This window comes from Symphodus melops, assembly GCF_947650265.1.
Source record: "Symphodus melops genome assembly, chromosome: 17".
Classification (NCBI taxonomy): domain Eukaryota; kingdom Metazoa; phylum Chordata; class Actinopteri; order Labriformes; family Labridae; genus Symphodus; species Symphodus melops.
The window spans coordinates 20,518,202-20,543,383 of NC_136707.1; the positions used below are offsets into that span (position 1 = coordinate 20,518,202).

The window sequence follows — 25,182 nt, forward strand, 5'->3', positions numbered from 1 at the left end:
GTCTTATGACTGTGGACTTTTATTAAATATACAATAAGAAGAATGATTTTTTTTTGCTGAACATTATTTCATCATGAAACGGGCTGCTGTGTCACAGTGGATAAGTCAGTCGTCTCTCAACCAGAAGGTCGGGGTTTGATCCCCTGCAGAACCATGTAGGCCTACAATGTGCCCTCAGACAAGACACATAACCCTGAGTTGCTTTGTTGGCTTGTGAATGTGATAAGTTGCTTCAGTTGGTCATTTTACAAAGCAGCCTCTGCCATCTGGGTGTGAATGAGTAGGTGTGACATGTGGTGCAAAATAAGAGCTCAAGTCCATTTACCGAAACCCAAGTTCCATCTTACATAAAAGCCCTAAGATGCAAAAAATAAAAATTCTGGAAAACGTGTCGGCAATACAGAAGAATACAAATGAGGAAAAAAAGCTCTTTAATTAATTAATTTTATTATTGATATTATTTAATTGTTCTTTTTAATATTACTGTCTTGAATACGCACCTATGCTTTTTAATTTATATTTTGAAAAAGAGTCAGTGCCATGTTTTCTGCATATTCTTGATTAATAAATAAATCTAAAGTGTAGGACAACAGCTTTTGATTTAAAATGATATCCATGGCTTCCCTTTTCTGTCCAGTAGAGGGGGCTGTGTTGTGTCTTTATTACATCAACAGAAGAAGAATGAAGAAAGTCAAGAACAACAATTTGGCAGAAGAAGAAGAAGAAGAAGAAGCTGTCAACCCGGCTCAACCAATGAATGGAGACTGGGAGGAAACACTGCACGACAGGTTTCTTCCTACATTTCTGTCTCTTTCCAAACGCCTCTGGTTCAGTAACTACCATGAAGTAGAAGCGGAGTATATTTTTCTAACCCCGCCTCCATTGTAGAAGAGCTTGTCAAACCAGGCCGACCACCAGCTTCCCTGCACCCCCCCCTCCTCCCTCCTCCATCGGGTCGCTCCGAGGTTACTTTCGGGCGTTTGGTCTTGTGGCTTTCTGGTTGTGGTCCGACCGGCGGGAGACGCTGCAGAGATGTCCGACAATGGTGGCACGGCTGTCGGCCTTCTGTCTTACGAGACGCTGGTTCACGCTGTGGCAGGTGCAATGGTGAGCAAAGCAAAAAGTCACTATCTCATAGTCATAGTCGTCATTATCACCCAGTGTTATGAATGCACTTTTTCTTCTAGGGCAGTGTGACCGCGATGAGTGTGTTCTTCCCTTTGGATACAGCCAAAAGCAGACTGCAGGGTGAGGTGGAGGTCTTATCATCTTGGTCAGAGGTTACCTGACAGCAGCAGCTCTAAAAACAATTGAAACTTCGTTGTGTGAAGGTGTACTTCATTATAGATAACATATTACTGCACCCTGAAGATGCAGCTGACTCAAGCTGACAACACTAAAAGACACACTTGAAGTAGTTTCATTTTTTAGCCTGGATTGTTCATCTGCATGTCAAAGTTTTGTTGTTGTGCAATAATCATTTCAGTACTATGTTAAAGCTTGTTTGTGTAGATTTTGGCGCTGACCCTTTTGACTCCTTGCTGATTTTATCTTGTATCTGCTTGGAGTGTTTATCTGACATAAATATTTCCTCTTCAGAGACGTCTTCACTGACTTTTTGCCACTTTTGCATTTTCAGTGGATGAGAAGCGAAAGTCTAAATCGACCCCGGTCATTCTGGCTGAGATTGCAAAGGAAGAAGGCCTGTAAGTATAGATGTGTGCTGTCCAATCACAGCACAGTGAGTCCCACACAAGCGTCCTGATTTTACTTTAAACACTCACTAAAGCACAACCACAGTGTCATTCCAGTAGTCAGTAAAATGCATTTAAATAAAAGTCTTTATGCTCAGTTTTTAGTGTAACTGCACATTAATAGGGTATGGGTCCATGATTGACAGCTTCAGTACTGATCGAACCGCTCACCTGCTCTCTCTTGATGCTGATGATGTGTGCACACTGACTTTTAAAATGACCCTCCTGCCTTTCTCTCAGTCTGTCTCTGTATCGAGGCTGGTTACCAGTCATCTCCAGTCTCTGCTGCTCCAACTTTGTCTACTTCTACACCTTTAACACGCTGAAGAGGCTGAATGCAGCGGGACAGGTCAAGTCCAGACCTGGCAGAGACCTGCTCATGGGGGTCGCAGCAGGTAAATGAATGTACAGTGACGCTTACTGTGAATAATGACTAATAATTTTAAGAAACAAAGGGAGTCTGTAACATCTGTTTTAAATTAAACTAAATAGTTCAAGGATCGATGGGTGCCTGGCCGTGCTACTCATCCGGGGTGCAGCTAGAGCTGAACAGGGTGTTAGCAATCCAGTGCACACCAGGGGGTTCAGATTGACCTTAACGTTTAATGCATGTCAAGTATTTTTTATTACATAAATCTGATTGGTTCAAAAATATCACAAATATGGGTTGTGATTTCTCATTAAGGAGTTTTTGGTGGTCCTGATGATAAACCAGTTGTAAATCACTGATCAAGAAGGTACATACAAAAATGTTTTAGAGAGCTGAGCGTCTGTTGTTCATGCAGGGGTGGTGAATGTGCTCCTGACCACGCCCATGTGGGTCGTCAACACCCGGCTGAAGCTGCAGGGGGCCAAGTTCAGAAACGAAGACCTCCAGCAGACCCACTACAGAGGCATTTTTGGTTTGTGATGAATTTATATTTTTACACTCTTACAGTTTCTTATAGTGTTGTTCTTGTTATCTAATCTTGCTGTGTCGGGGGGGCTTTTTCCCTTCAGACGCTTTCGCACAGATCATATCCAATGAGGGTCCAAGAACTCTGTGGAACGGCACTCTGCCCTCCCTCATCCTGGTGCTCAACCCGGCTGTACAGTTCATGATTTACGAGGGCATGAAGAGGAGGGCGGGGAGAGGAGGGAAGAAGGTGAGCAGATTAAACAAAGATATCATTGTGTAAAATGCGAAATTTCTAAATCTACAGAAGTTCATATCCAAGTCCATATTAAAAGTGTTTCCTTCCAAAAATAGAAAAAAGACAGACTTAAAGGTCACATATCCTGCTTTTCAGCCAGTTTAAATAAGTCTCGGAGCTAAACAAAAACCCCCCCCCAAAAAACAGGCTGTTTCTGTGTCTGTAGCTTTAAATATGTAAATGAGCTGTGTCTGACCACGCCCCCTCTCTGGAAGGGCTCGGGTGGCTCAAGCTTTCTCGCTCCGTGTCTTATTGTTTACAGAGAGAAGGCAGACTCAGAGGGCAGAACAAACACCTAGGTGTGGGCGTGTCACCCAACTGTGGGAGGGGCTACTGCCCTTTGTGATGTCATGAAGGGAAAATCTCTAAACGGCCTGTTTGAGCACACATTTTCTGAAAAGTTGAGCAGGCAGAAGACAGAGAGGATGGACATTTCTCGTTTTCTGGGGGTTTGTCGACATGCTCGGGAGACATATTAGTGAACACATGCTGAAGAATAATTTGCATAATATCACTTCTTTACATTAGCCGTGTCATTTTTTTGGGAAATCAATTCAATCTGAAAACCGCCTTCATGACTGTTTAATATTTGTCTCCTTCTCCAGATTTCCTCAGCGGAGATCTTTCTCATTGGAGCCATCGCCAAGGCCATCGCTACGACCGCAACATATCCTCTGCAGACGGTCCAGGCCATCCTGAGGGTAACGGACACTTTGTCTACCTGTTACCCAAAGTTCACCCTGTTTTTAAGTGTCTTTTACGTATGTCACACAGTAATGTTCCTGTTAAAGGGTCAGATGTAGGATATCAAGTATTTTGTTATGTCAAAAAAAAAATCCCTTTAACAGAGCAGCAACCTTCAGTGTTTTCCTTAAGGCACTCTCTACCAGATAAACTTTCCAAGAAACACAGGCCGGAGTTTGTGAGTAACTGAAAAGCGAGCGCTCGGCTGTTTCAGAAGACAAAAGGCCCATCTGAAACATTTAACAAGTTGATGTGGAACTGGCGTTGTAGGACTTCACGTGTTTATCTTGTGAAGGTTTAACTGTAGAATTTAGAAAATGTAAAATTAGTGCTTAAAGTATACTTGGTGGTCACCACCACATATTGCTGACCATGCATATATTAGAGGTAAGGTTTATCTTCAGACTCTTATGGCCGCTCTGAAATGGCTTTTTTATAAAATAAAATAAAAAAAAAACATTCATCACGCCTGAGTAAATAAGATGAACCTGTTGTGTGCTTCTCCATCAGTTCGGACAGTACAAAGGTGACGGCAAAGGTGGCGTTATTGGAAGCCTCTCGAGCATTTTCTCTCTGCTCATGGACAGAATCAAGTGAGTGAAGTGATGAACAGAAACACAAAGAGAGCACGCTGTGTTTAAGAGGCAGGTCATTGATAAACAACTCTTTCCTTTCTAACAGGAAGTATGGAGCCCTCGGTTTGTACAAAGGCCTGGAGGCAAAGCTGCTGCAGACGGTGCTGACGGCCGCTCTCATGTTTGTGGTGTATGAGAAGATCACGTCCGCTACCTTCAAAGTAATGGGCCTGAACAAGAAACTGAAGCACTGATTTACTTGAATACAGCATTAAGTACATCTATCTTTAGTAGGTAAAAAGAAAAGACACTTGTTTGTGTCACAAAAACGTTAATAATAATAAGAGACGAGATTGGTGCCTTTAAATATCCACAGATTCCCACACTCACCTCAATCATTCAGCATAACAGGTCAGCTTGTAATACCTCTAATGCCCTCTTTTTCTTAACCTTTGATTGGCTCTTGAAGTGCAGAATGACCCTAATATTTATCCGCTGGTAATTCTCTGTGGAGATTGTCCCAAGCCATTTATAGGAGCTCTAAACTGGTTTGATATTTCGAGGTGGAGGGAAGTAAAAGTGTGTCACAGTTAGGTTCTGAAACCTTGAACCTTCATTTCGGCCTGCCTGCTGAAATCACAGAATCTACAGTGCAATCTATCTGCAGAACTAAAGAGGCTCCATTTTTAATTAAATGGAAAATATCATAGGCAAATTAACATAAGAGTGCTTTGGGTTAGAGTTTGAACTATTGTCTTAACTTTTATGGAGAATTTAAAGCCAGTTACTTTGAGTAAAAAAAACTTTCGGAGAAAAAGTTTTTTCCTTCCTGTAAACAATTCAAGTTATAAGAGACTAAAAACATTGCTATTATTTTGAAATTAATGTTTTTCTAATGCTAATAGCTTACCTGGCTATTGAATCTAACTTACTCAGCAGGGGCCACCAGTGGCGTAGAAGTTGAAGGTCCAATCCTCCAATGGGCACCCGGGTTTGAATACGACCTGTTGCTAATTTTCTGCATTTCGTTTCCCACTCTGAGGAAAATTTCAAACAAAGTCTTAAAAAGTGTATCTTGAGAAAAAATATTCTGCCTTTAAATCTATCTTTTGTTAATTTGTAGAAAAATCCTGTTTGTGTAAAAAAAAGATGGATGATGCATCTCTACCTCCCCAAAAATTTAGCTTATGACCTACAATGCAGCCAGTCAGCAGGAGGAGCGCCTAATCTTTGGCTTCACTTTGGAAGTGAAGGGAATGTCATCCATCTTTTTATACTCTTTACATGGTTGAAACTGGCAGGGTTTCTGCTGTTTTCCAGATATTCTTTTTCAACCAATCTCGACTAAGAATCAGCCGTTTCTCCGTCACGAGCTGTTGCTAACAAAGCTCAGTCACCCGGCTGTGATAGCTTCATAAATACATTCATAAAGAGTGCTATCAATCTTCTTATTGACATTTCTCCAAGAAAGGGTGAGGGTATAAAATGTGTGTTTTTTTAACATAAAGCAAAAACACGAGACCATTGAAGAGACTTCATTCCCTGTTTAATCTGTTTACTGCTAATGTAACAGAGGTGAAAGGAAACGGGAAATTCTAGCCAGATCAAAACCATATTTTAATGTGCAGACTTAAGACCTCTTTATTACACACACAGTGCAGTTCTCCCATGAATATGTGTGAAACTGTGTGTACTATCTGGAAGTACTTTTCCAGCCGTATGGTTTGATTTAAAGATTTCCAAAACATGTTTTGTTAAATAGAAATGGTAATGAGGACTTGGAGTGAACAAATACTGCAGTAGTTACCGAGTGCCTCGAACTGAACCATAAACACCTGAACTATGATCTGCTGTCCGTGCTTTGACAGTCGATGATTTACACAAACCCATGATTGTATTGCTCTGTAAATGCATGCACACGTCATGCAGTGTCTTCCAGTATATACGCAACTCTGCATCCTGTTCTCTGAGATAACGAGGGCTTCAATCCATTTCCTGTTTTTTTCTTTAGATTACAGCAATGCTTGGATGTAAGTTTCTGCTGCCTTAAAACTATTTGACGGTGGATCCATTCCTTTTTGTTTCAGTGAAAATGTTTGATGTCTTAACACGCACGTTTTACTCTTGACAAGCTGTGGTGTTAAATCTGACTCTGTAGCATTAACCTGGCAAAGGTTGTAGACTTTTGACTGTTCGGCCTCCTTCATATTAACTGTGTCGCGTTGTCAAAAGGAGGCATGATGACATCACTCACCTGGTGTGAGCCTCACCTGTTCACCTGAAGAAACACTCGAGGTGTAACATGCGTCAGGTGAACACCATGATCTAAAAGGCTTCTCTGGACGGGAACATGACGATAGGTCAGGGTGGCATTATGACCAAATGATCTTTGTCTAATGATAACTTAACTGTGTTTACTTATGAACTCAATGTTTTGTGATGACAGATGACTAAGGCAGGAAAAAGCAGTTGTTAGATATGATCTTGTTTTCCTCAGTTAACCTGAAACCATTTTGTAACAGCTGATCAAATACTTACTTGAAGTCATTTTCTTATATTGCTATCATGATTTTTTAAAAACTCTCTCCTCTTTTTTTGAACTGACAGAATATTGTCTTGGCTTTAAATTATTGTTATAACAAAAGAATAAAAAAGTGTGACCAAAGGGCATTCTTCAGTGTTTTATTTCAAATCTCCACATGCAGGTTCACGTTGTCACCAATGAATGAATAAAAGACAAAACCAGAGGAACATGTAGTAAACATCAGAAGGACACAATGTGCAATAAATCCAAATGAAGTTTGGTAAATAATCCTCCATTGGAGGTTCAAATGAAAACCGTATCTTCAGGACTGATGGTCTGTTAGTCTTGACTCCTGGTGATCTCCTCCACATACCACCGAGGCAGAAAGGAGTACGGGGAGTCTCTGTGGATGGAGAAGGTCACATCTCTGTGGGGCTCGTAGCAGAACAGGTACACCACGCTGGAAAGGAAACAAGGAATCAGCAGCTGTGCCTCATTTTCAGGGGAGGCATCTTTCACAGGACTCAGCCTTCATAGTCTGTGTAGAGCGCTCCGGTCGAACTGGAACGAGACGTTCTGGTCTACTGTAGATTTCCAATTTGCCTCACCAGCTGCCGCCACTGTCGCCTAGCAGCATGTGATCCAGCTATCATAGCTAATGTCACTTAACTTCACCTTCTGTTGGAAAGATAATTTGGAGGTTCAAGGCCCCTTGGGTTTTTGGTAACTACTATACACAAAGTGACTGGCTCAGCCTATTTAAAGTCTGAAAGCTCGTTCAAATTGGCATGCAATAAATCTCATGATTTAATATATAATCGGCCACTGAGGATCCTTTGTACAAAGGTTGTTTCTGCGACAAGATGTTAGTCACTTTACCTGACTTCCAACCAGCAGCCAATAAAGGCCTTCAAACTTTTAAGAAACGATCGATCTTTATGCTCATTGTCTTGTTTGCTTCTTTAAGTAATATAGAATCATAGGTGTTCATTTCAGTCTGACCAGCTTAAAAGGAGCCTTAACACAGAGAACTAAACAAACTCACCTGGGATTGTCTTCAGTGGCTGTTTGCTTCACGAAAGAGAGGAAATCACAGCAGAAGTTCATACACACCGTTGGCTTCCAGCAGTTGTGTTCATTCTGTCCAGAGGAGTAAAGAAGACAGAAGGTGCAAACTTGAGATATAATATGGTGATCTCGTATTTGCTAACGTTTCACTTTTGTTCATTAAATTTGCTCAGTGCAGATGTTTGTTTCTGCTAACATGTTCACCGTACCTTGATTAGATGTGAAATCTTAGAGATGGGAAAAGTCTCCACACCGATGACCACTCCCTCATGATCCCTGAAACCCGCCACAACCCGAGGGACCCCGGGGAGAAAAGACTGAGCCCACCACTTGATCAGTTTGAACCTGAGGAAGGCAAACAACAACAAGATAAGCACACATCTTTTGTTTGTAAATCAAATATCCAACCAGGAGAACGGCATGTATAAGCGGCCGACGTGAGGCTTCACCTGTGGAAGTTGCTGCGTTGTTTCGGGGTGCAGATCTCAGCAGAAGTCTTCAGCTCGACGTAGCACGCAGGAGCTGCTGGAGCCTTCGGGTCTTTGTCCCGGCAGTCCACCTCCCCAGAGAACAGGAGTCTGTGATCTGCAAGCCGAGTTTGCACCACAGTGCAGAAGGCCTCATTAGTGTTTACCACTCCGCCCGGGTCCGGTAAACTGTGGACATCATCTGCAGGGAAGGTCAGAAATTAACACAGAATAAAGTGACCATTCATCTGTAAACAGTTTGAAAGGAAAACAACACTTCCTTAAATCCTCTGATTGTATGAACTGACCAACCTGCACATGTGTACTGCTCAAACTTGTATCCCCAGTACATCATCTCTTCATGCCTCCCGCTGCGGTTCTCTCGCTCCCTCCGTGCAGCTTCTGTTTCCACCTCGCTAATGTAAAGCGTGCCTCGGAACCGTGTGACGGCCAGCAACCAGCCCTCCCGCGCCTCGTAGGGTGTCGTCAGAAGCTTGGTCAGGTGGCCACGCCATGTCACGAAGTCCATATCTAAAGGGCTGTGAACAGGGGAATAAGAGGCACACGGGTAATGCAGGTGGTTGGATTACCGTGATACCATGAAAAGCACAAAAACGGTCAGAACAGTAAAACAAAGGTGACACTCACCATGATTTGTTCACGCTCACCTTTGAGCCCAGCTTTGATTTATTTGCTATAATCCACCGCAGGATGTGGTCCAGCTTCTCCTTCACGCTGTCGTCTCTTTTTATAAAGCGATCCCTGTATCCATCCCTTAGATCAAAATTTGGCGTTCTGTCTGGTTCCACGTAGTATCTCAACTGTCGGCAGTCATTAAAGAATCGACGCTCTGAGTCGAGGGAGAAACTTCCTACCTCCACAGGCTGTTTGTACACGGGAAAGTCTCTTTCATACAGTTCTCTTCTGGTGCTCAGACAACGAGCACTGAGGGGGTTTGGCCTGGGAGGCGGCCCAGACTGGTCATGGTGCTGGTGGTTTGGTCTGAAATGTTTGCTCTCACAATGACTTCTTCCACCGGCCTCTCCTTCTCTTTGGTACGCTGAACGGCGCTTCTGGTGGTGACTGGAGTTATGTTGGTGATATTTTTGGGAGTCCATTGCTACCTAGTTGTAAATAAAATAAACATGTAAATATCTTTCTCAATATTTCCAAAAGACAGGAAAGATTAGACTTATGTCAACCAATCAAAAATCCAAGACTCATGATGATTGTATGATTTTTGCTTTTCTCCAAAGAGCAGTCATTTATACCTCAAGTTGCTGTCGTTCTACTGGCATTTTGTCTTCATTTAATCTTTCTCAGTTTGTTGTATTCACATGGTTTGTACAGTTGTCTTACTTGTAAACCCCATGTTGTGAATTGTTGTAGTTTTCAAGTTTTGCAGCTACGATGCAGCTTCTTCAGGCAGCCTGGGTTCAAATCCAATCTGTGGCTCTGTCCTGTATGTTGTTTCTCTCTCTCTCTCTCTCTCTCTCCAGCTACCTTCTCTTTTCACTGTCCTAAAATAGAGGCATACAAATATTTAGAAAACTATGTTTCATTGTCTCCATGGGCCTGTAAATAGTACTTTGTATGTGTTTATTGTTTTTAGTGTAGTAGGTCATTGTGTTTGCCTACATGAGGTATAATAAGGTAACCCATAGTTACATTCCTTGCATGTACCCACATATTTGAGGTTCTTCAGACCATTTTTCTTGCTATTTTTTTTAGTCACCAAAACTTGCTTCTTCTTTATGAAAAAAACCCACTGAATGACTGAAGATGCAGAAAATGCCAACAAAGGCGGGTTCTGAATTACAGAGCTTAAAAGCATGAAATATAATTATTATATATCATTATATAATAGGATATAAATCATCACTGTTGTTGGAGATGGTTTAGTTTGCTTCTTTGGATCACCTGAAGGCACAGACATTGATTTATGTTTTATTACTAGATAAAAAACTCTTGACAGTATCTTTATTAATGTGTCCACAACAAATACCTTTTATTTTTATTTATTATGCCTCATAGTTACAATGATAAAACATCTATCTATGGTGTGTTTATGTGAATTCAGACTTGATGTAAAACGTGTTGTAATTATTGCGTTGATGTCAACCTGAACTGAACACGCTTGTTTTAATAATGGTTAATTTGCGTCCTGAGCTTAAAAAATGAGCTTTTTCTGCCATTGCCCATTTAAAAAATAAAAAACCTACCACAGTCAGCATACACAACAAAAGTAGGAAAGGTCAGGCTTCTGTTAGTGAACAAAGAGGTCCCATTGTAGGAAACACGACTCCACGAAAACGCGTAGCTACACGGTTAGCAGCAAATGCTAACAACAAACGTAATACGATTACTTCCGCGTGCAGTTCCTCAACCAGCCACGGAGTGGCAGCCAAGAGACTACAAACTGAGATGCGACGAAGAAGAAGACATTTAAAGTTGTTGGTCGTAGTAGCTCAGTAAATGTTGGTTATTTTTTAAACACGACGGAAGTTATGTTTTTGCTTGTGTGACTGCTAAAAACTCAAACAGGTGAGAGTTGATCACGTCAATGTGATTCATCTTGTCTGATATTATTTTAATGTGTTTAATGTTCACGGAATTTGCGTTAGCAGGCTAGCTGAATTAGCTTCGCCAACAAGAGTAACAAACCAATGAATGAGCCTTGAGTGGGATGTGTGTGTCTGTGTGTGTCATCAACATGTTTCCCGAGTTGTTATGTTGGTTTAAAAGCTTGAAAAGAAAATTTAAGTCAACTATTATCCGGGTCGTAGTTAAATGTGCCAATGATGACTCTCCTGTGGGAAACGCTGTTGTCATACAAATACAAATGAAACAGAAGCTGATTAAGCAACAATAAGATGTAGTTGTTTTAATGTAAAGGTAAAATGGTGAAATAGGGGGCTGCTGATGTGAGTTGAAACAGGATGAACGGGTTGTGTCTTTGTCCTGCAGGTATGAACAGGAAACGGGCTTTGATTTCAGACACTTTTAAGATTAAGAAAAGAAGAAATGGCCCTGAGAAGTTTGGAGCTGTCAGTGTAGAAAATGGTAAGTGTGTAAGAGAGCTTATGAGATATTTAAAAAAAAAAGTAATCTCACAAAGGGATATGAATAATGTTTTACTGTTTCCACACCTTAAAGGACCAACCAACATTAGATCCACCCTCGAATACCTGATGACACTGTTCCCCAGGAAGCTCTTCAACGATGCCTTGCCTCAGATTGTTCTCAAGCACCAGCTCTACAGCATACACAACGACAAGACTTTGGTGGATAAGGAGCTGGTGAGACATCTTCATTGTCAGAAATGTCATGTTGTCATCTATCTAAATGTCAAAAATACAACTCCCTGCACTTGTTGTGCTCCACAGAATAAGTTGCGGGAACACGGGGAGCTGCTGATGTTCCAGCTTGGGTTTGATGTAGAAGCTTTCGGGCTGATTTTTGCCTCGGATTATAAGGCCAAAGTGCTGGCTGGAGAGGAGGGCAGAGTGACGAGAGCCACGGTGGAGAAGTTTCTGGAAAAAGTGTTGTCTTCTTGCACAGATCTGAGCTTCAGCAAAGACAAGATGCTAAAGGAGTTCCTCTTCACAGACGCTGAAATAACGTAAGAACCAACCCAACTCACATTTGAGTTGTGAACATTTATTTGAATAATTCATACTTTAAAACAAAATGTGTTTGATAAAGATAAGCATGAATAATCTATCAACAAATGTTCTATTTTATAAAAACGAAATGATTGGACTTTTGTAACTGCTCTAACCATGTCTTAGGTTTTTTAAGATCTTTTCTCTTGCTTAAACAGTCAATGAAAATAATCAGGTGTCGGACCTCACGGCTGAAGCACACACTTTATTTTCTCACCATCTAGGCAGTTGGTTAAGTCTGGAGTCCTGACTGTGAGGGACGCTGGCAGCTGGTGGCTCTCTATTCCTAATTCTGGAAAATTCACAAAATACTTTCTACAAGGTGGGTGCAAAGACGGCCAATGACGTACTTAAGGGCACTTGTAGTTTCTAATCTCGACGCAGATATTTGACACTGCCTTGCTATTGACCGGACTGTTTTCTTTTGAAATCTTTTCAGGTCGTAAAGCCGTGCTCGGCATGGTGAAGAAGTCCAAATATAGCGAAGTCCTGAAGGCAGAGTTGGAGGAGCGGCGAACAAACTCGCAAGTGAAATTCCACATGAAATACCACATCCACGACATTGTTGGTGCAGAGCTGGTAGAAAGGTAGGTATTTGTTCTTTGATTTGTTGATTCTCAGTAGAGCTTTGGTGTAACTTATGTAGCCTGCATGCTAAGTGTCAGGTGATAAAATATATGCTTTTTATTAAAACTTTAAAAAAAAACCAGTTCATCCCCTTGTACCAGAAATTGAACATCTTTAACTTGTTTTTTTCTGCAGCATACCCACAACATCAGGCATGTTGCTGCGCTTTGTTGACTCCTGAAGCACGGCACCAGGATGGGCTGCTCGGCCCTCGATTGAAGCCAGTGAGAGACTGAAGACGAGAGATGCATTAAATGTACAAAGATTGTTTGTATGAGAACTGATACAGAATTAATTTAAGATTTTCAGAATTTGATTCTGTGCCAAATGTATTATATAAAACCTTGTGGGTTTATGAATCATCAAATGTTGACAGCACCGTGTCAGCTTTTTGATTTATCTTGTAATAAAGATCACTTTGTTATGACTAAACATTTAGAATTGTTTTTATTTAAGCCTACTTTGTTTTGATGTACATGCATTAAATATTTTCACAATTTAACAAATCTGTTTAAATGTAACAGTTTTAACTGCAGAGACATATATACAACAAGGTAGTACCTCCATTTGATTCTGTATTTGAAGTGTAGACGGAAAGAGGAACAAACGGTTGATTCTGTTTTACTTGATTTTATTGGCTTTTTCAAAAAGTGACAACAGCTTTCATCCATAAAACTAAAGAGTCACAACATTGGCTTGAATTAAAGCACAGCTTGATGTCTGAATACATTACAGATGAGCAACATGTACTTAACCCCCTGATCTAGTAGTTCAAATACATTTTGTAAATAGGCAAAAAATATAACTGTAGCATTCTATTCTTAGTTTTCAGTATATGTTGCACATACATGCTATCAGCATTAATTACAAAAGCTCGGCTTGTATGGAGATTAAGGTAGCGTTAACTGTAGAGGTAATAAACAAAGGATATTCATAGTGTTAGTTTAACAATACAGTGAGCGAAGTGGAACTTCTGTGAAGAAAAATACAAAATAGTCAAATCACATGATTATAACAAAAAGATGAGTACACTGTATACTACACCATAACCGACAGTAGCTCTCTTACAAGCCGGTGTAAATGCTCCTCTTTTTTATTTTTTTGTGACATTGCTTAGCCAGTAGTGATGCTGTCAGAAATCTAAATGTGCTGCACAAAAGGTTGTTGATAAATGCCCACAGAGCATTAAAGGTGCTCTTGTTCCCCACCACCGACACAGTTCTAATCTGATATCTAATAAAGTTTTCAGCTCTGCACACCTGGGCAGCCACACCGTTGAGACACTTCTGGGGAAAGAAAAAAATACCATGAACCTGACAGGTTGAAGCCAAACGTATAAAATACTGGGGTCATTTCAATTCATCGGGGAGTTATTAATAGCACTGTTGGTGTCCAAAGATTTGTTTCCAGTCTGCGTTTTCAGTACATCTCGTATGTCATTCACTTCACGAGTGAGGAATCACGAGCTCAGACTGAAAGCAAACTGAGTGAAAACAACTACGCCGAGGTGAAAACAAAGAACGTCACAGATGGTTGCTTTGAGTTCCTTGTTGACAGTGCGATGACACACGACAGCCCTCGTGAAAGGAAACTGAAACTTCATTAAAAGAAATGCTGAGATTGTGGAGCTGAAGAAGTAAGCAGCACACAACAGCAAACAGTCAGCTGTATTTTGAAGGTTTTAAGGTTCAAGACGATAGAAACAAAACAGATTTCTTTTCTGCTTAATTACAGCACGTCTGCAGAACGTATTTGGCAATATTTCTTCCATCAAAAGAACAAACAAGACTGTAAACAAAAAAAAACAAAAAAAACAAAAAAATCAACAACCAGTGGAAGAACAAATTGAAAACATTCCACGGTCCTTTTTTTTTTTTTTTTCTTTCTTTTTTTTTACAAAAACATCCAATCTATTTTAGAAGGCCTCGAGAATTGCATTTGACTTGTCTATACAGGATGTGTTGTTGGGAAAGGATAAGGGTGTGTAATCTTAACAACCCCCACTCTGACCCTATGGGACATGTTCAATGGAAATGAGCGATATATCTGCTGTAGCTACACTAATGGAAGGAGACAATCTGAAGTACATTGTTTTCTCGTGTATACTGGTGTGTTTCTCCTGCGTCTTTAGCCACCCTCACCCCGACCGCTTATGTTCCCCTGTCAGCAGAGGGAGTCTTAGAGGAGAGAGCACTTCTTGCCCTTCTTCTTTGCGGGCTGAGGGCAGAGGACGGCCCGGATGGCCTCGTCGAACACCGTTTTAAGGCCACGCTGAGTCAGGGCAGAGCACTCCAGGTATTTGACGGAACCTGAGGAAATCGTTCAATAACATTATGTTGATATTCATTTCAAAAACAGCAAACCAATAGACAAAACTCTTCAGGTTTTAAAGGTGTTCTCTTACCTATCTCCTTAGCCATTGCCAGTCCTTGAGGATATGTAATTGGCGAGAGTTTCTTCTCCCTCAGCTTCTCTATTGTGTCCTTGTCATCTCTTAAATCCAGCTTGGTGCCCACCAGGATGATGGGAGTGTTGGGACAGTGGTGTCTCACCTCAGGGTACCACTGCAGAGAGAGCACAGCACTGAGGAGTTAGTGCTGTACTTGTCTTTGTGTCATTTCACTGCAGCACAAAAAGCTGTTAAACACACACACACGTAACAAACGTTCTTTCTGTGATGACACATATCCTGATTTACTATAAAAGCTGGCTGCCTTGCCCTCTAACCTTATTCTCTGTGATGTATCTACAGTTACCATAATATTCTGTCAATGAGACACACTTTTAATTCTTTTTTTTTTGTTTTACTATTTTTTATTCATCTATAAAGCTGACTGTGTCATCTTCACCAGTGTGACCAACATACCAGGATCAAAGATAGGTATTTGTATGAGGCTGTAATCTATCATGTCCACAGCTGCTCCATGTGACCCGCTGCTACTGAAATTCACTTCCTCATTCACAGTGTTTCACAAGCAGCTACTTCACTGTGCGAGGATAGATAATCACTCAGGCCAGGCCGGTGGCACCTCTTCTTACCTGCTCTCCCCCTCATGAGGTCGTAATCAGCATTTAAAGAATATGTTGGTACACTGTTGAAAAGCGTTCATTGAAAAAATCTTTAGAGATCTAAATCATCCTTGAGGGGAAAAAAAAAAAAAAAGCTACAAATAGTTTCCACCCCCTTTCCTGATACTGGTCCATTTCTTTACAACCATTAACAGACATGAAACCAGTTTTGACTCACCTTGGCACGGACGTTTTCAAACGAGGCAGGACTCACGAGCGAAAAGCAGATGAGGAACACATCCTGATGATGAAAAAGAAAACAGGACGATCAGAGCCCGTGATGACTATCACTTCCCAGATCCCGCACTTCTGCCTCACAGAGGTGTGGCGTTTGTCTTTTCCTCTGAACTTCCTTCGTTATTCCAGGCACAGAAACTTCCTAAAGTGATTATGTAAGAGCACCGCCATCATCAGAACAATAACAATAGGGGTGTTTCTTTTTGTATACCGTCTGTGGGTAGGAGAGTGGGCGGAGTCTGTCATAGTCTTCTTGTCCTGCTGTATCCCAAAGTCCCAGATTCACAGGTTTCCCATCCACCATAACATTGGCAGAGTAGTTGTCAAAGCTGAAGGAGAATGAGAATAATGATCAATATAAACGGATTAAATATGAATCCTTATTCATCCATCTGTTAAACCTGTGTGCCTTTTTCAGCTCTCTTCAAATGACATCACTTTGAGATTGTTATCTGCACGCTGAGCCAATCTTTACAGATTCAATTAGTTCACATAGTCGATGGAGCTGATCAGAGGGGGTGTGGGATATCCCTTAAAAAACGTGCCGTATTATCGCCTTCCACGAATCATGTACAGTTACAAACTACGGCAGATGTTTGCGTTAAGACTGTTCTGCAAGAAAACTCAACGTTCTTCCCCTGCGACTTGAATCACGCAGAAGCACACATTAGCAAATCAAGCCTCTGTTGGGTTCGGCTCATTTTTACCGAGTTTCATTGTATTAAACCAGCAGTTCTCTGTCACCAGCAGAGTGTGCTGTATGGATTACAACTAGCATCATCACTCTCCAGAGTGTCAGGCAGTGATGCACACATACATGCGCAGTTACTTTCCAGTTGAGTGACCATCTGTTCTTCATTATATATCTTTTCCACATGTGTTTGAGATCTGCATTTGACGCAGTAGATGTGTACTATATCTATACATCCATAATTATCTCTACCAACCAATCTCCAATCAATTTTTTTTCTCTCCCTAACATCAATATTGGACCCAAAAACCCCATATCTGCCGGCACATACAAAAAAAAAAAATTTGAATGACAGACTCTAGTCGTACATCAATGTCTTAAGATACTCACACAGTGGGGATGTACTCTCCGGGAAAGGCATTGGTGGTGTAGCTGATGAGGAGGCAGGTCTTACCCACAGCACTGGAAGGAGGAAGGAAAGGAAAATGACAGTGGTTGTTTATCTGCTCTGAATCGCCGGCTCCTTTAACAGTCGGGTTTTGGTGTTGTGCATCACCAGCAGAGAAACAGTACAGCTACAATCATTATTGTTTGAGGTATTTTGTCATTAGGTGTTTGTTTCATAGATAAAATGATACACTTGATATGTTGTCTAATTCATTAAAAAGACATTAAGATTAACTACGTAGAAAACCAAGCACACCGCCAACGTAAACATCTGAGAAGTTAGAAATGAGAATCTTTACTGTCACAATAAAGGGATGTTTCATTTCACTAACTTTCTGAGATCGCTGTTTGTTATTTATCGACCAATCAACCCCTTACTCCAGCTTTACTAAAGCCTACAAGCAAAATATGGACACTCTTAATTCTCCAAAATCCAAATATCACCCTTCAGATGTGAACCCCTTTCTACTCTGTGGGAAACACAAACGCACCCACTGCAGGGCATTGGTAATATTGAATGAATAATAAATCAAACACAGCAGAAGATACTGAATGACTGTGCTCCTGTGGTATCCACCACACCCTGAACAAGGAGTTATGCGTGTGTTTACCTCCCACAGGCTGTTCACTCTTTGCTTCACACTAGTAATCATTCCTGCTGCAGCAGACAATCTCTTAAGAGTGACTTGAGCATTTCAATTTTAAAGTGAAAAACAAACAAACAGACATCAGCAGTGTGAGGAGGGGGCGCGACAAAAACCACAAAATGAAATGTCTGAGATGGTCAGTGAGTGGAAATCAAAGTGTGGTTAAGATGGCCAGAGATGCCTGACTCACCCAAAAGAGGGAGGAAAAACAATGTTAGGAGTTAAGTCAAAGATTAACCAAACACTAGTACACTAGCTGTGCTGTAATGTTAGAACTAGTCGACACCTGTAATAAAATAAAACATGATCAAAAACAAACAAAATGGGAGGAAAATAAATCGATGTGAATGAGGTTCATGTTACATAAACAGGTAGTCAAAGTTGTGTCTTGGTCGCCAAGTTTACTGGTTAGGGAAGCAGACAGCTTTAATGTGAGCTGGTCTCATGTGGCTGTTTAAAGATAAAGTTGACATTTAAGTTAAATAAAGGGGTAAAAGGGGTTCACAAATAGTTCAGGTTCAACTCACCCGTCTCCGACAACGACACACTTTATGGCCTGCATTGCGCCGCAGCTAGAGGAATGCTAAGTTAGCCCGGGAGGAGCTAGCAGGTTAGCGTTAGCTCACAAGTCTCTCTTCCTTTGTCCGGGAATGATCTCGACTCAAAACGTCCCCGATCAGAGCTTCAATGAACGCCTTTCAAAACACTGATCTGACGCCTGGGCTGTGTGGGAACAAAAAAAGACTTGGGAATAACTTATCAATCACTTAAACACAAGTTTGCCTAGAAATTCCCTCGCAGCATTCCCATGCTTTGCTTTCGCAGGCTCAATCTGGAAGCTATGAAGAAGCAAAACAGCGGCGGCCACCACCCCGAAGAGAGAGAGGAAAAAATGAAGCCGTGCAGATGGTACTTCCGGTGAGCTGGAGATCCGCCCACGAAATCTTTGAATCTAAAAAAAAACCTCCTCGGAAACACTGCTTTAGTACATTTAACCCAAACCACAAAAAATAATAAAATTAAATATTACAAGTTGGGAGTCGTTTGGATGGAACAAGGGAGTAAAAGCATAGCGAAAAAGACGGACTCTTTAGAGTGTGACACGGATTGTGGAAATGACGTCATATCTGTAACATTAAAAACACTGAAAAGATATTTGATATACTCTGACATTTAATAAAATTAATGATTATAGAGATTTTTAAATACATTTATGTGCTGATACAATGATGTTGTGTTAACTATAAACATGTATTTATTTAGTTTTTTTGTATTTAGGTTCAAGTTCTCAAGTTGAAGTTGTCCTCGTGCCTTATACATATTTACATGTAAACAAATAAATACAATAGCAAATAAATACTAGAAAATAAGTAGATAAACAAATACAAATAATTTTTAAAAAAACACCTGATTGCTAAAACCCCTCTTCCTCCCTGAACCTCATGAAAGCCATGTGTTTATACCTCTTTAAGTTCTAACTTAGATGAGATCTCAGATATTTTTGAATTTCCCTCGGGATCAATAAAGTATCTATCTATCTATCTATCTATCTATCTATCTATCTATCTATCTATCTATCTATCTATCTATCTATCTATCTATCTATCTATCTATCTATCTATCTATCTATCATTTCTCTCTAAATGTTTTTTTTATTATCATTTATTGTATTGTGTTATGTGTTAGTGTTTGACACAATTTATAAATTGAATAATTAAATGAAGGGAAAAAACTTTCAATAGCTTAATATTTAGTCGATGATCAAGACCGATTTTTTGTCTTCTACCTTTTTTCATTATTTTGATATGTATTTTTATTAACTATCGCTGAAGATATATTTTATAAATCTTAATACATGCCACAGAAACTACGTTAAAATACAAGGCCACAAACATCTATAATCAGTGACATATCCAGAGTTTATTTCATTGTGATGATTTCAAAATAGCAGGAACAAACATTGGGAATGAAAACGACTTTTCCATCAAAGCAGACTCACTGAAACTCACTTAAATAGCTAAAGGTTAGATAGTCTCAGATTGGTTTTAATGCCATAAATAAAACCTGGAGGATAACACTTGTGTAAACTAAAGCGTGTATTGTAATAAAGATTATCAAAGGTTTAAGCACAAAGAGATTGAACTTTTGAGTAATAATACCTTCATTCATGTAAGTTATATATTCACAAATGTAGTTTTTAAAGTTAACCCTAATTTGTAGCATTAACAACTACTTCTTTAAAAAAAAACTTAGAATAGGAATGTTTGAATTACTTAAGGTTTACATTAATAATTAAGCGTTATTTCTTTATTTTGATACAGCCTACTTTAATTTATTATTATATGTTTGTCTTGTTTATAATCTTTGAACTTCCGGGTGTGTCGCATCCTAATGTGTCCCCACCACCTCCCCACTAATGATCAAAACAGGAGTCTGTGGTGGAGAAGCTTTCGGGGTGGAGCAACTCTGCCAGCACATCCAGCAGCAGTAAAAAATGGAGCTCGGTGTCAGGCGGCCGCCTCTCCCCCCGTCGGTTCCCCTCTCTTTGTGACCGAGTGACCGGACGATCCAGCGGGGCCGCCGTCGCTTGTATGGCGGGTCTGTCTTATCTAGTGCTCCGGTTCTCGGGCTCAGCTGGTCGGACTTACGGGGTGTTTTCGAAAGGATTGACGAGGACTCTGTTGATATTTTTTGATCTCGCATGGCGACTGCGAATCAGATTCCCTTACATCTACCTTGTCGCTTCGATGATGTTCAATGTCAGATTACAGGTATTTATTTAATCATTCATTAAAAAAAGTCATCCTGCAGGGAGGCTCCTCGTTAAGTTTCCATGTTACCAGATGAGGAAGCGAACAGCTGATGACAAAAGGCCATGTATGCAGAGCTGTTCAAAGCGTGATGCTGTCTGACACATTTTCATTTGTGGATCTTTTTATACTCACAATCTGAGTGTCTGATCAGTATACAACCTTCCTGATGATGCTCAGCTCTGGGTGAAACTCTGATAGAGAGATGTCAATCATGTGTTGTGCTTTTCTTTTGACTCTGTATTAACAGGTGTTTACAACATTTTCTTTTTAAGAAGTATTAGCAGTCTTTATTTAAAGCAATCAGGACAACAGCATATATCTAGCGACTGCCGCCCCTTAAAACGCGTTCATTAAAATAAAATTTAAAAAAAATCAACATTCCTGAGCTCTTTAATTGTCAAAACGTAAATTGGACAATTTCTAAATGACTGGCAAACTATATCTCCTTTTTTTCTGGGAACTGATACGCCTGGATATTTATTGACTGGAGTGCACACCACTACTGGCAAATCTAATCAATTTCTAATCAAATATTTATTATTTGAATTTTGAGAGGCTGGTACTTTTTTTGTTTGTATATTTTTGTCATTCGAGCCAACTCATCAGATGTTTCATTGCTTTCAGCTCTTAGTTTTCAGCTTCAGGTTGAATTCACACCCTGTCCAAAATAATGATAAAAAAAAAACTGCAAATGACGCATCAACTCTCTCATCCATTAAACCAAGTTAAGCTTTATATTCTGTAACTGTGTTGTCAAACTGCAGCCTCCAAGATGAACATGTAACCTTATAAACTGCTGCTAGTTTTAGAAACATGTCTTATATTTGATTTGCAAAGATTATTTCTAGGTGATAGATATTGTATTCGCTCATTTTGCAGTAATGTGTCGCCTGATTGCTTCCTCGTGTTTTCACAGGTGCACATAGAAATCCACTGAATCTTCAACTCAACAGTTTGGACTGAGAATCCATCAACTGTGAGCACTGCCATGTTTCAGACCTCTGTCTGACCCTGCACGGCGATGTGGAGGAGGACGAGGAGGCTTGTTTCTGCAAATAGGCGTGACAATGCAATAAAGTGACGAGGCTGGCTGTCGCCGTCCGCTGCCGTCACTTGAGCCCAGTGCCTTTGCAGGAGACGGGAGTGGCAGTGATGTCTGCAAAAGTGAGCCGCGGTAAGCAGTGATGGGTGAGAAAGTGCCTCATCCTCACCTGTCTGGATTGCCACCTGAGGTTCAAGAGCGTTCTGACCAGAAAGAGAGGGTCTGATAAAGGATGGATTTTCATACTTCCTTTTGTCTCTGTCTTTGGAGGACATTGGCACGGTGTTGATCCTGGAAACAGATGATTGTGACTGTGTAGCAGTTCCTCACTGTGACGTGTTTGTTTATTAAGCGCTCAGTGTAAACATCTCACTTCAAGTCAACGGGTACATTTTCTAACAGGCATGACACAAACAAGCATGTTTTCTGTCCTCTGTGGCATGGACACTGTACTTGAAGGTGGGGTTAGCTGTGTCGGCGGTACTTTGTTTCTGTAGCACAACAGTACAGCTACCACATCTGTACGACTGGAGATGTAGTCTGTTCTTGATGTCAGTCTCACAGGGAATCACTGCATGTCCTCTTTGTGTTGGTACACACACAAGTCTTCATATTCATTGTTGTGTTTCAGCGGCGTTGGAGACGGCTTTATCAGAGAAAATTTGACATGCAAAAATGTGCTTGTAGATGCATCTTTTCTGTGTTTTTACTTCTGTGAAAGTGTTTGTAAAAGGTACTGAGGTCACAGAATTAAGGGTCAAAGTGATTGAATTCTTGGAAGTATTAAAGTAATGAAATCACCATTCTCATTTTTTAAAACCTTTTTATTGTATATAACAGTTTAAAGTTGTTGTGCTTGCATGGAGGGTCCTCCACGCCGCCCCAGACTGTGGAGTGAGGACAGTAAGACTCTAGGACACTGACTCACAGAACAGGTGTCACACCTTACATGGTTCGTCATGGTAGACCCCTCCCTAAAAGCTTTGTGTTCTCACCCATACAAACTTACTGAAAAGTAAAAAAAAACAAAAAAACAATATCATTCAAATGAAACAATCCAAAAGTTAACATTCTATTCAGGAAGGAGTGTGCATGTTTTTTCACAGTGAGGGGTCTCACGTTAACAAGAACGGACATAAACTAAGCATCTTTAAAATTGGGATGACATTGTGAGATTTTTACAAAAATAAAATGGTTCTAAAAAGTTCCTTTTTTCTGCTGGAGTGAGAGGAGATCATCTTACAGCTTGCTGCTGTATTTATCCCCTCACACGCGTGCAACATAACACACATGATGTAAAACTAATTGAATGAGTGAAATGCTTGAGACACATTATAGGAAAGTTTGTGTCACATACAGACTCAAGACACACAAACTCACTGTGGTGAAAATAAAAGTGGATATGTAGGGATGCATTTGCACTAATAAGAAACACAATCTCTGTGCAGACAATGTCAGGCCTACATTTCTTCTGCTAAAGCCTGAGTGTGCTGTAGTATCGGATCCATCCACAAGGGGGCGGCAGCATATCACAGAACAGCACCCACCCCTCCCATCTTGAAAACAAACTTCCTGAGATGTTTGTCGAGGAGCTGCTGGCAGACTGATACAGGTTAAAATTCTTCAAGTGAAGCTGAAGTTTTTATCTCAGCATCAGTGCAGCAATTTCCTCAGTCATACTGTTGCCTTTGCCATGATGTCACTGTTGCATAATTTTTCCATGACTGCAGTTGGATATTTTACAGTGTTCTTGTAGCCAACTGTAAGGTGTATTTGTGGAGTTTGTTGTTTGTCCACTTTCTAATTTAAACACCCACTGTGATCCATATCAGTATTTAAGAAGAGTGAATGCAGGCCAGGAGCGCTTCCTTTGGATGTACTCTTATAAATTAAATCTTCAAACCGCTAACACCCTCGCTCAGCGCAAAATGTCCCCAAAAAACTTCTCCTAACCAGTCACTCTGATGCCAGGCTGCAGAGTGAAACCATCAGGGGTTGCCAAGGAAACTGTAGTTCTCCATGTGACAGACAAACCTCCTGCACCCCCCACCACCCACCACCCTTTTTTTCTGGAAAAAGAGGATTTATTTCTCAATGATTTGCCAGAGGAAATTATTTTAATAGGGTTATCACAGAGGACTGGCAGAGAAAAAGGCACAGAGAGAGAGAGATCTATAGATGATGAAGGATAAGGCGGGTTATCTTTACTGTTTTTGCCAAACCCCCATTTGTACTGTCAGGAATAAAAAAAAAAAAAAGGGGGGGGGTAAAGATTATAGAGTTTTAGCCTTTGGCATCCACAGCAGCTCTCTCATGTGTTTTATGTGAGTGTGAAAGAGCGATAATACTGAAAATGGAAATGGCAGGAATTCAATTAAAGCTGCAATGCAGTATACTTAATGTACAACCCGCTCCCATACATATTGTCTATTCACTTGAAATCACTTATTCGTGTGGGAACCGTCTCGATTGGCCTTTTGATTTTATATTAGAATTTTAATCTATGTTGTTTATACAGTGTCCAGATATCACAGAGTAACCTTTCACACAGAGAAACTAAGTTTGATCAGTCAGCAATCACGTCTGTGTCGCTCAATTTATTGCAGCAGAACACAGTTTGTGTTAGGCGCCTTGACTCCGACCTCATTACTCTTCAGTTTTAATTTGCATTCAGAAATTTGAGGAGTGATGGGATGATATCTCAAACCGCCTTGTTGGAGCCAACAGGTGGATGCTTAGCTGGAGGCTGGGCTGAGAGAGAGCGTGGTACTTGTGCAGGTCAGAGCTGGAAGTGTACTGTTTTGCTGCACAAGTTTCCTTTTTCTTTTTCTTTATTTTACTTTTTTGGGACAGGACAGCCGAAGAGAAGTGTTGGGGGTAGAGATCAAAGGGCTACTTTAACGTAGTTACAGTTTGTTAAATCACAACTCTGCATTTCTATTGTAATGGGATGTGCAGCAATGTGGTTGACAGCAAGTGCCAAAGTAATAAACACGTTAATACACCATCTCCATGCGTAAAGAATGGATTACTAATGCAAAATGTAATCAAACATTAATCCACATGATTTCAGCTCTCATGCATTAGTCTTTAAACGGTGAATTACTCTGATCCCCCTCAAACCTCCATGCAGGGTTTTGGTGGATGAGAGCTTCGACTCCAGAGACTCTGCTGACCCATGACTGCGCCCCATCTTCCAGCTCCAACCTCTTTGTTAAGTTTGCGGACGACACGACTGTGGTGGGTCTCATCAACAACAACGATGAGTCAATCTACAGGAGTGAGGTGAGCAGACTGGCCTCGTGGTGCAAGGACAATAATCTCCATCTGAACGTGGAGAAGACGAAGGAGATTGTTGTGGACTTCAGGAGAACGCACACCCAGCATGCTCCTCTGACCATCGACGGTGCTGCAGTGGAGAGGGTGAGCAGCACCAAGTTCCTGGGTGTGCACATCTCCGAAGACCTGTCCTGGAGCCTCAACTCTGCATCACTGGCCAAAAAAGCTAATCAGCGCCTTTACTTCCTCCGCAAACTGAGGAGAGCAAGAGCCCCATCCTCCATCCTGCACACGTTCTACAGAGGCACCATTGAGAGCATCATGTCCAGCTGCATCACCG

General features: G+C 40.9%; 5 protein-coding genes across 7 annotated transcripts; 3 read left to right on the plus strand and 2 right to left on the minus strand.

Annotated features, from left to right (window-relative positions):
- Positions 1-704: 704 nt before the first annotated feature.
- Positions 705-4,528, plus strand: slc25a17l (solute carrier family 25 member 17-like). Its single transcript, XM_079366921.1, has 10 exons — positions 705-788; positions 889-1,107; positions 1,188-1,248; positions 1,640-1,706; positions 1,995-2,149; positions 2,540-2,656; positions 2,754-2,899; positions 3,553-3,648; positions 4,202-4,284; positions 4,373-4,528. The coding sequence occupies exons 2-10, from the start codon at positions 1,033-1,035 to the stop codon at positions 4,518-4,520; spliced, it is 948 nt and encodes a 315-aa protein (XP_079223047.1). The 5' UTR covers positions 705-788; positions 889-1,032; the 3' UTR covers positions 4,521-4,528.
- A 2,406-nt stretch (positions 4,529-6,934) lies between these two features.
- dxo (decapping exoribonuclease) lies at positions 6,935-10,677 on the minus strand. 3 transcript variants are annotated; one of them, XM_079366918.1, is made up of 8 exons: positions 10,548-10,677; positions 9,597-9,845; positions 8,974-9,449; positions 8,638-8,864; positions 8,308-8,527; positions 8,068-8,203; positions 7,836-7,930; positions 6,935-7,250 (listed from the first exon to the last, which is right to left on the minus strand). In XM_079366918.1, exons 2-8 carry the CDS (start codon positions 9,621-9,623, stop codon positions 7,130-7,132), a joined length of 1,302 nt encoding a protein of 433 aa, XP_079223044.1. In that variant the 5' UTR covers positions 9,624-9,845; positions 10,548-10,677; the 3' UTR covers positions 6,935-7,129. The 3 variants fall into 3 exon arrangements, with proteins under 3 accessions (XP_079223044.1, XP_079223045.1, XP_079223046.1); XM_079366919.1 differs by lacking the exon at positions 9,597-9,845 and having other exon boundaries at positions 8,974-9,445; positions 10,544-10,675; XM_079366920.1 differs by lacking the exons at positions 9,597-9,845; positions 10,548-10,677 and adding an exon at positions 10,013-10,053.
- Positions 10,678-10,741: 64 nt separating this feature from the next.
- Positions 10,742-13,072, plus strand: LOC306838620 (inactive serine/threonine-protein kinase 19-like). The gene is made up of 7 exons (XM_079366924.1): positions 10,742-10,869; positions 11,293-11,388; positions 11,482-11,624; positions 11,712-11,947; positions 12,215-12,312; positions 12,430-12,577; positions 12,753-13,072. Exons 2-7 carry the CDS (start codon positions 11,295-11,297, stop codon positions 12,796-12,798), a joined length of 765 nt encoding a protein of 254 aa, XP_079223050.1. The 5' UTR covers positions 10,742-10,869; positions 11,293-11,294; the 3' UTR covers positions 12,799-13,072.
- Positions 13,073-13,231: 159 nt separating this feature from the next.
- On the minus strand, positions 13,232-18,650 carry LOC306837942 (ras-related C3 botulinum toxin substrate 1-like). Its single transcript, XM_079365831.1, has 6 exons — positions 18,236-18,650; positions 17,005-17,076; positions 16,135-16,252; positions 15,865-15,927; positions 15,022-15,181; positions 13,232-14,926 (listed from the first exon to the last, which is right to left on the minus strand). The coding sequence occupies exons 1-6, from the start codon at positions 18,268-18,270 to the stop codon at positions 14,796-14,798; spliced, it is 579 nt and encodes a 192-aa protein (XP_079221957.1). The 5' UTR covers positions 18,271-18,650; the 3' UTR covers positions 13,232-14,795.
- A 1,444-nt stretch (positions 18,651-20,094) lies between these two features.
- smim10l3 (small integral membrane protein 10 like 3) lies at positions 20,095-22,413 on the plus strand. Its single transcript, XM_079367098.1, has 2 exons — positions 20,095-20,479; positions 21,438-22,413. The coding sequence occupies exons 1-2, from the start codon at positions 20,300-20,302 to the stop codon at positions 21,456-21,458; spliced, it is 201 nt and encodes a 66-aa protein (XP_079223224.1). The 5' UTR covers positions 20,095-20,299; the 3' UTR covers positions 21,459-22,413.
- Positions 22,414-25,182: the final 2,769 nt, after the last annotated feature.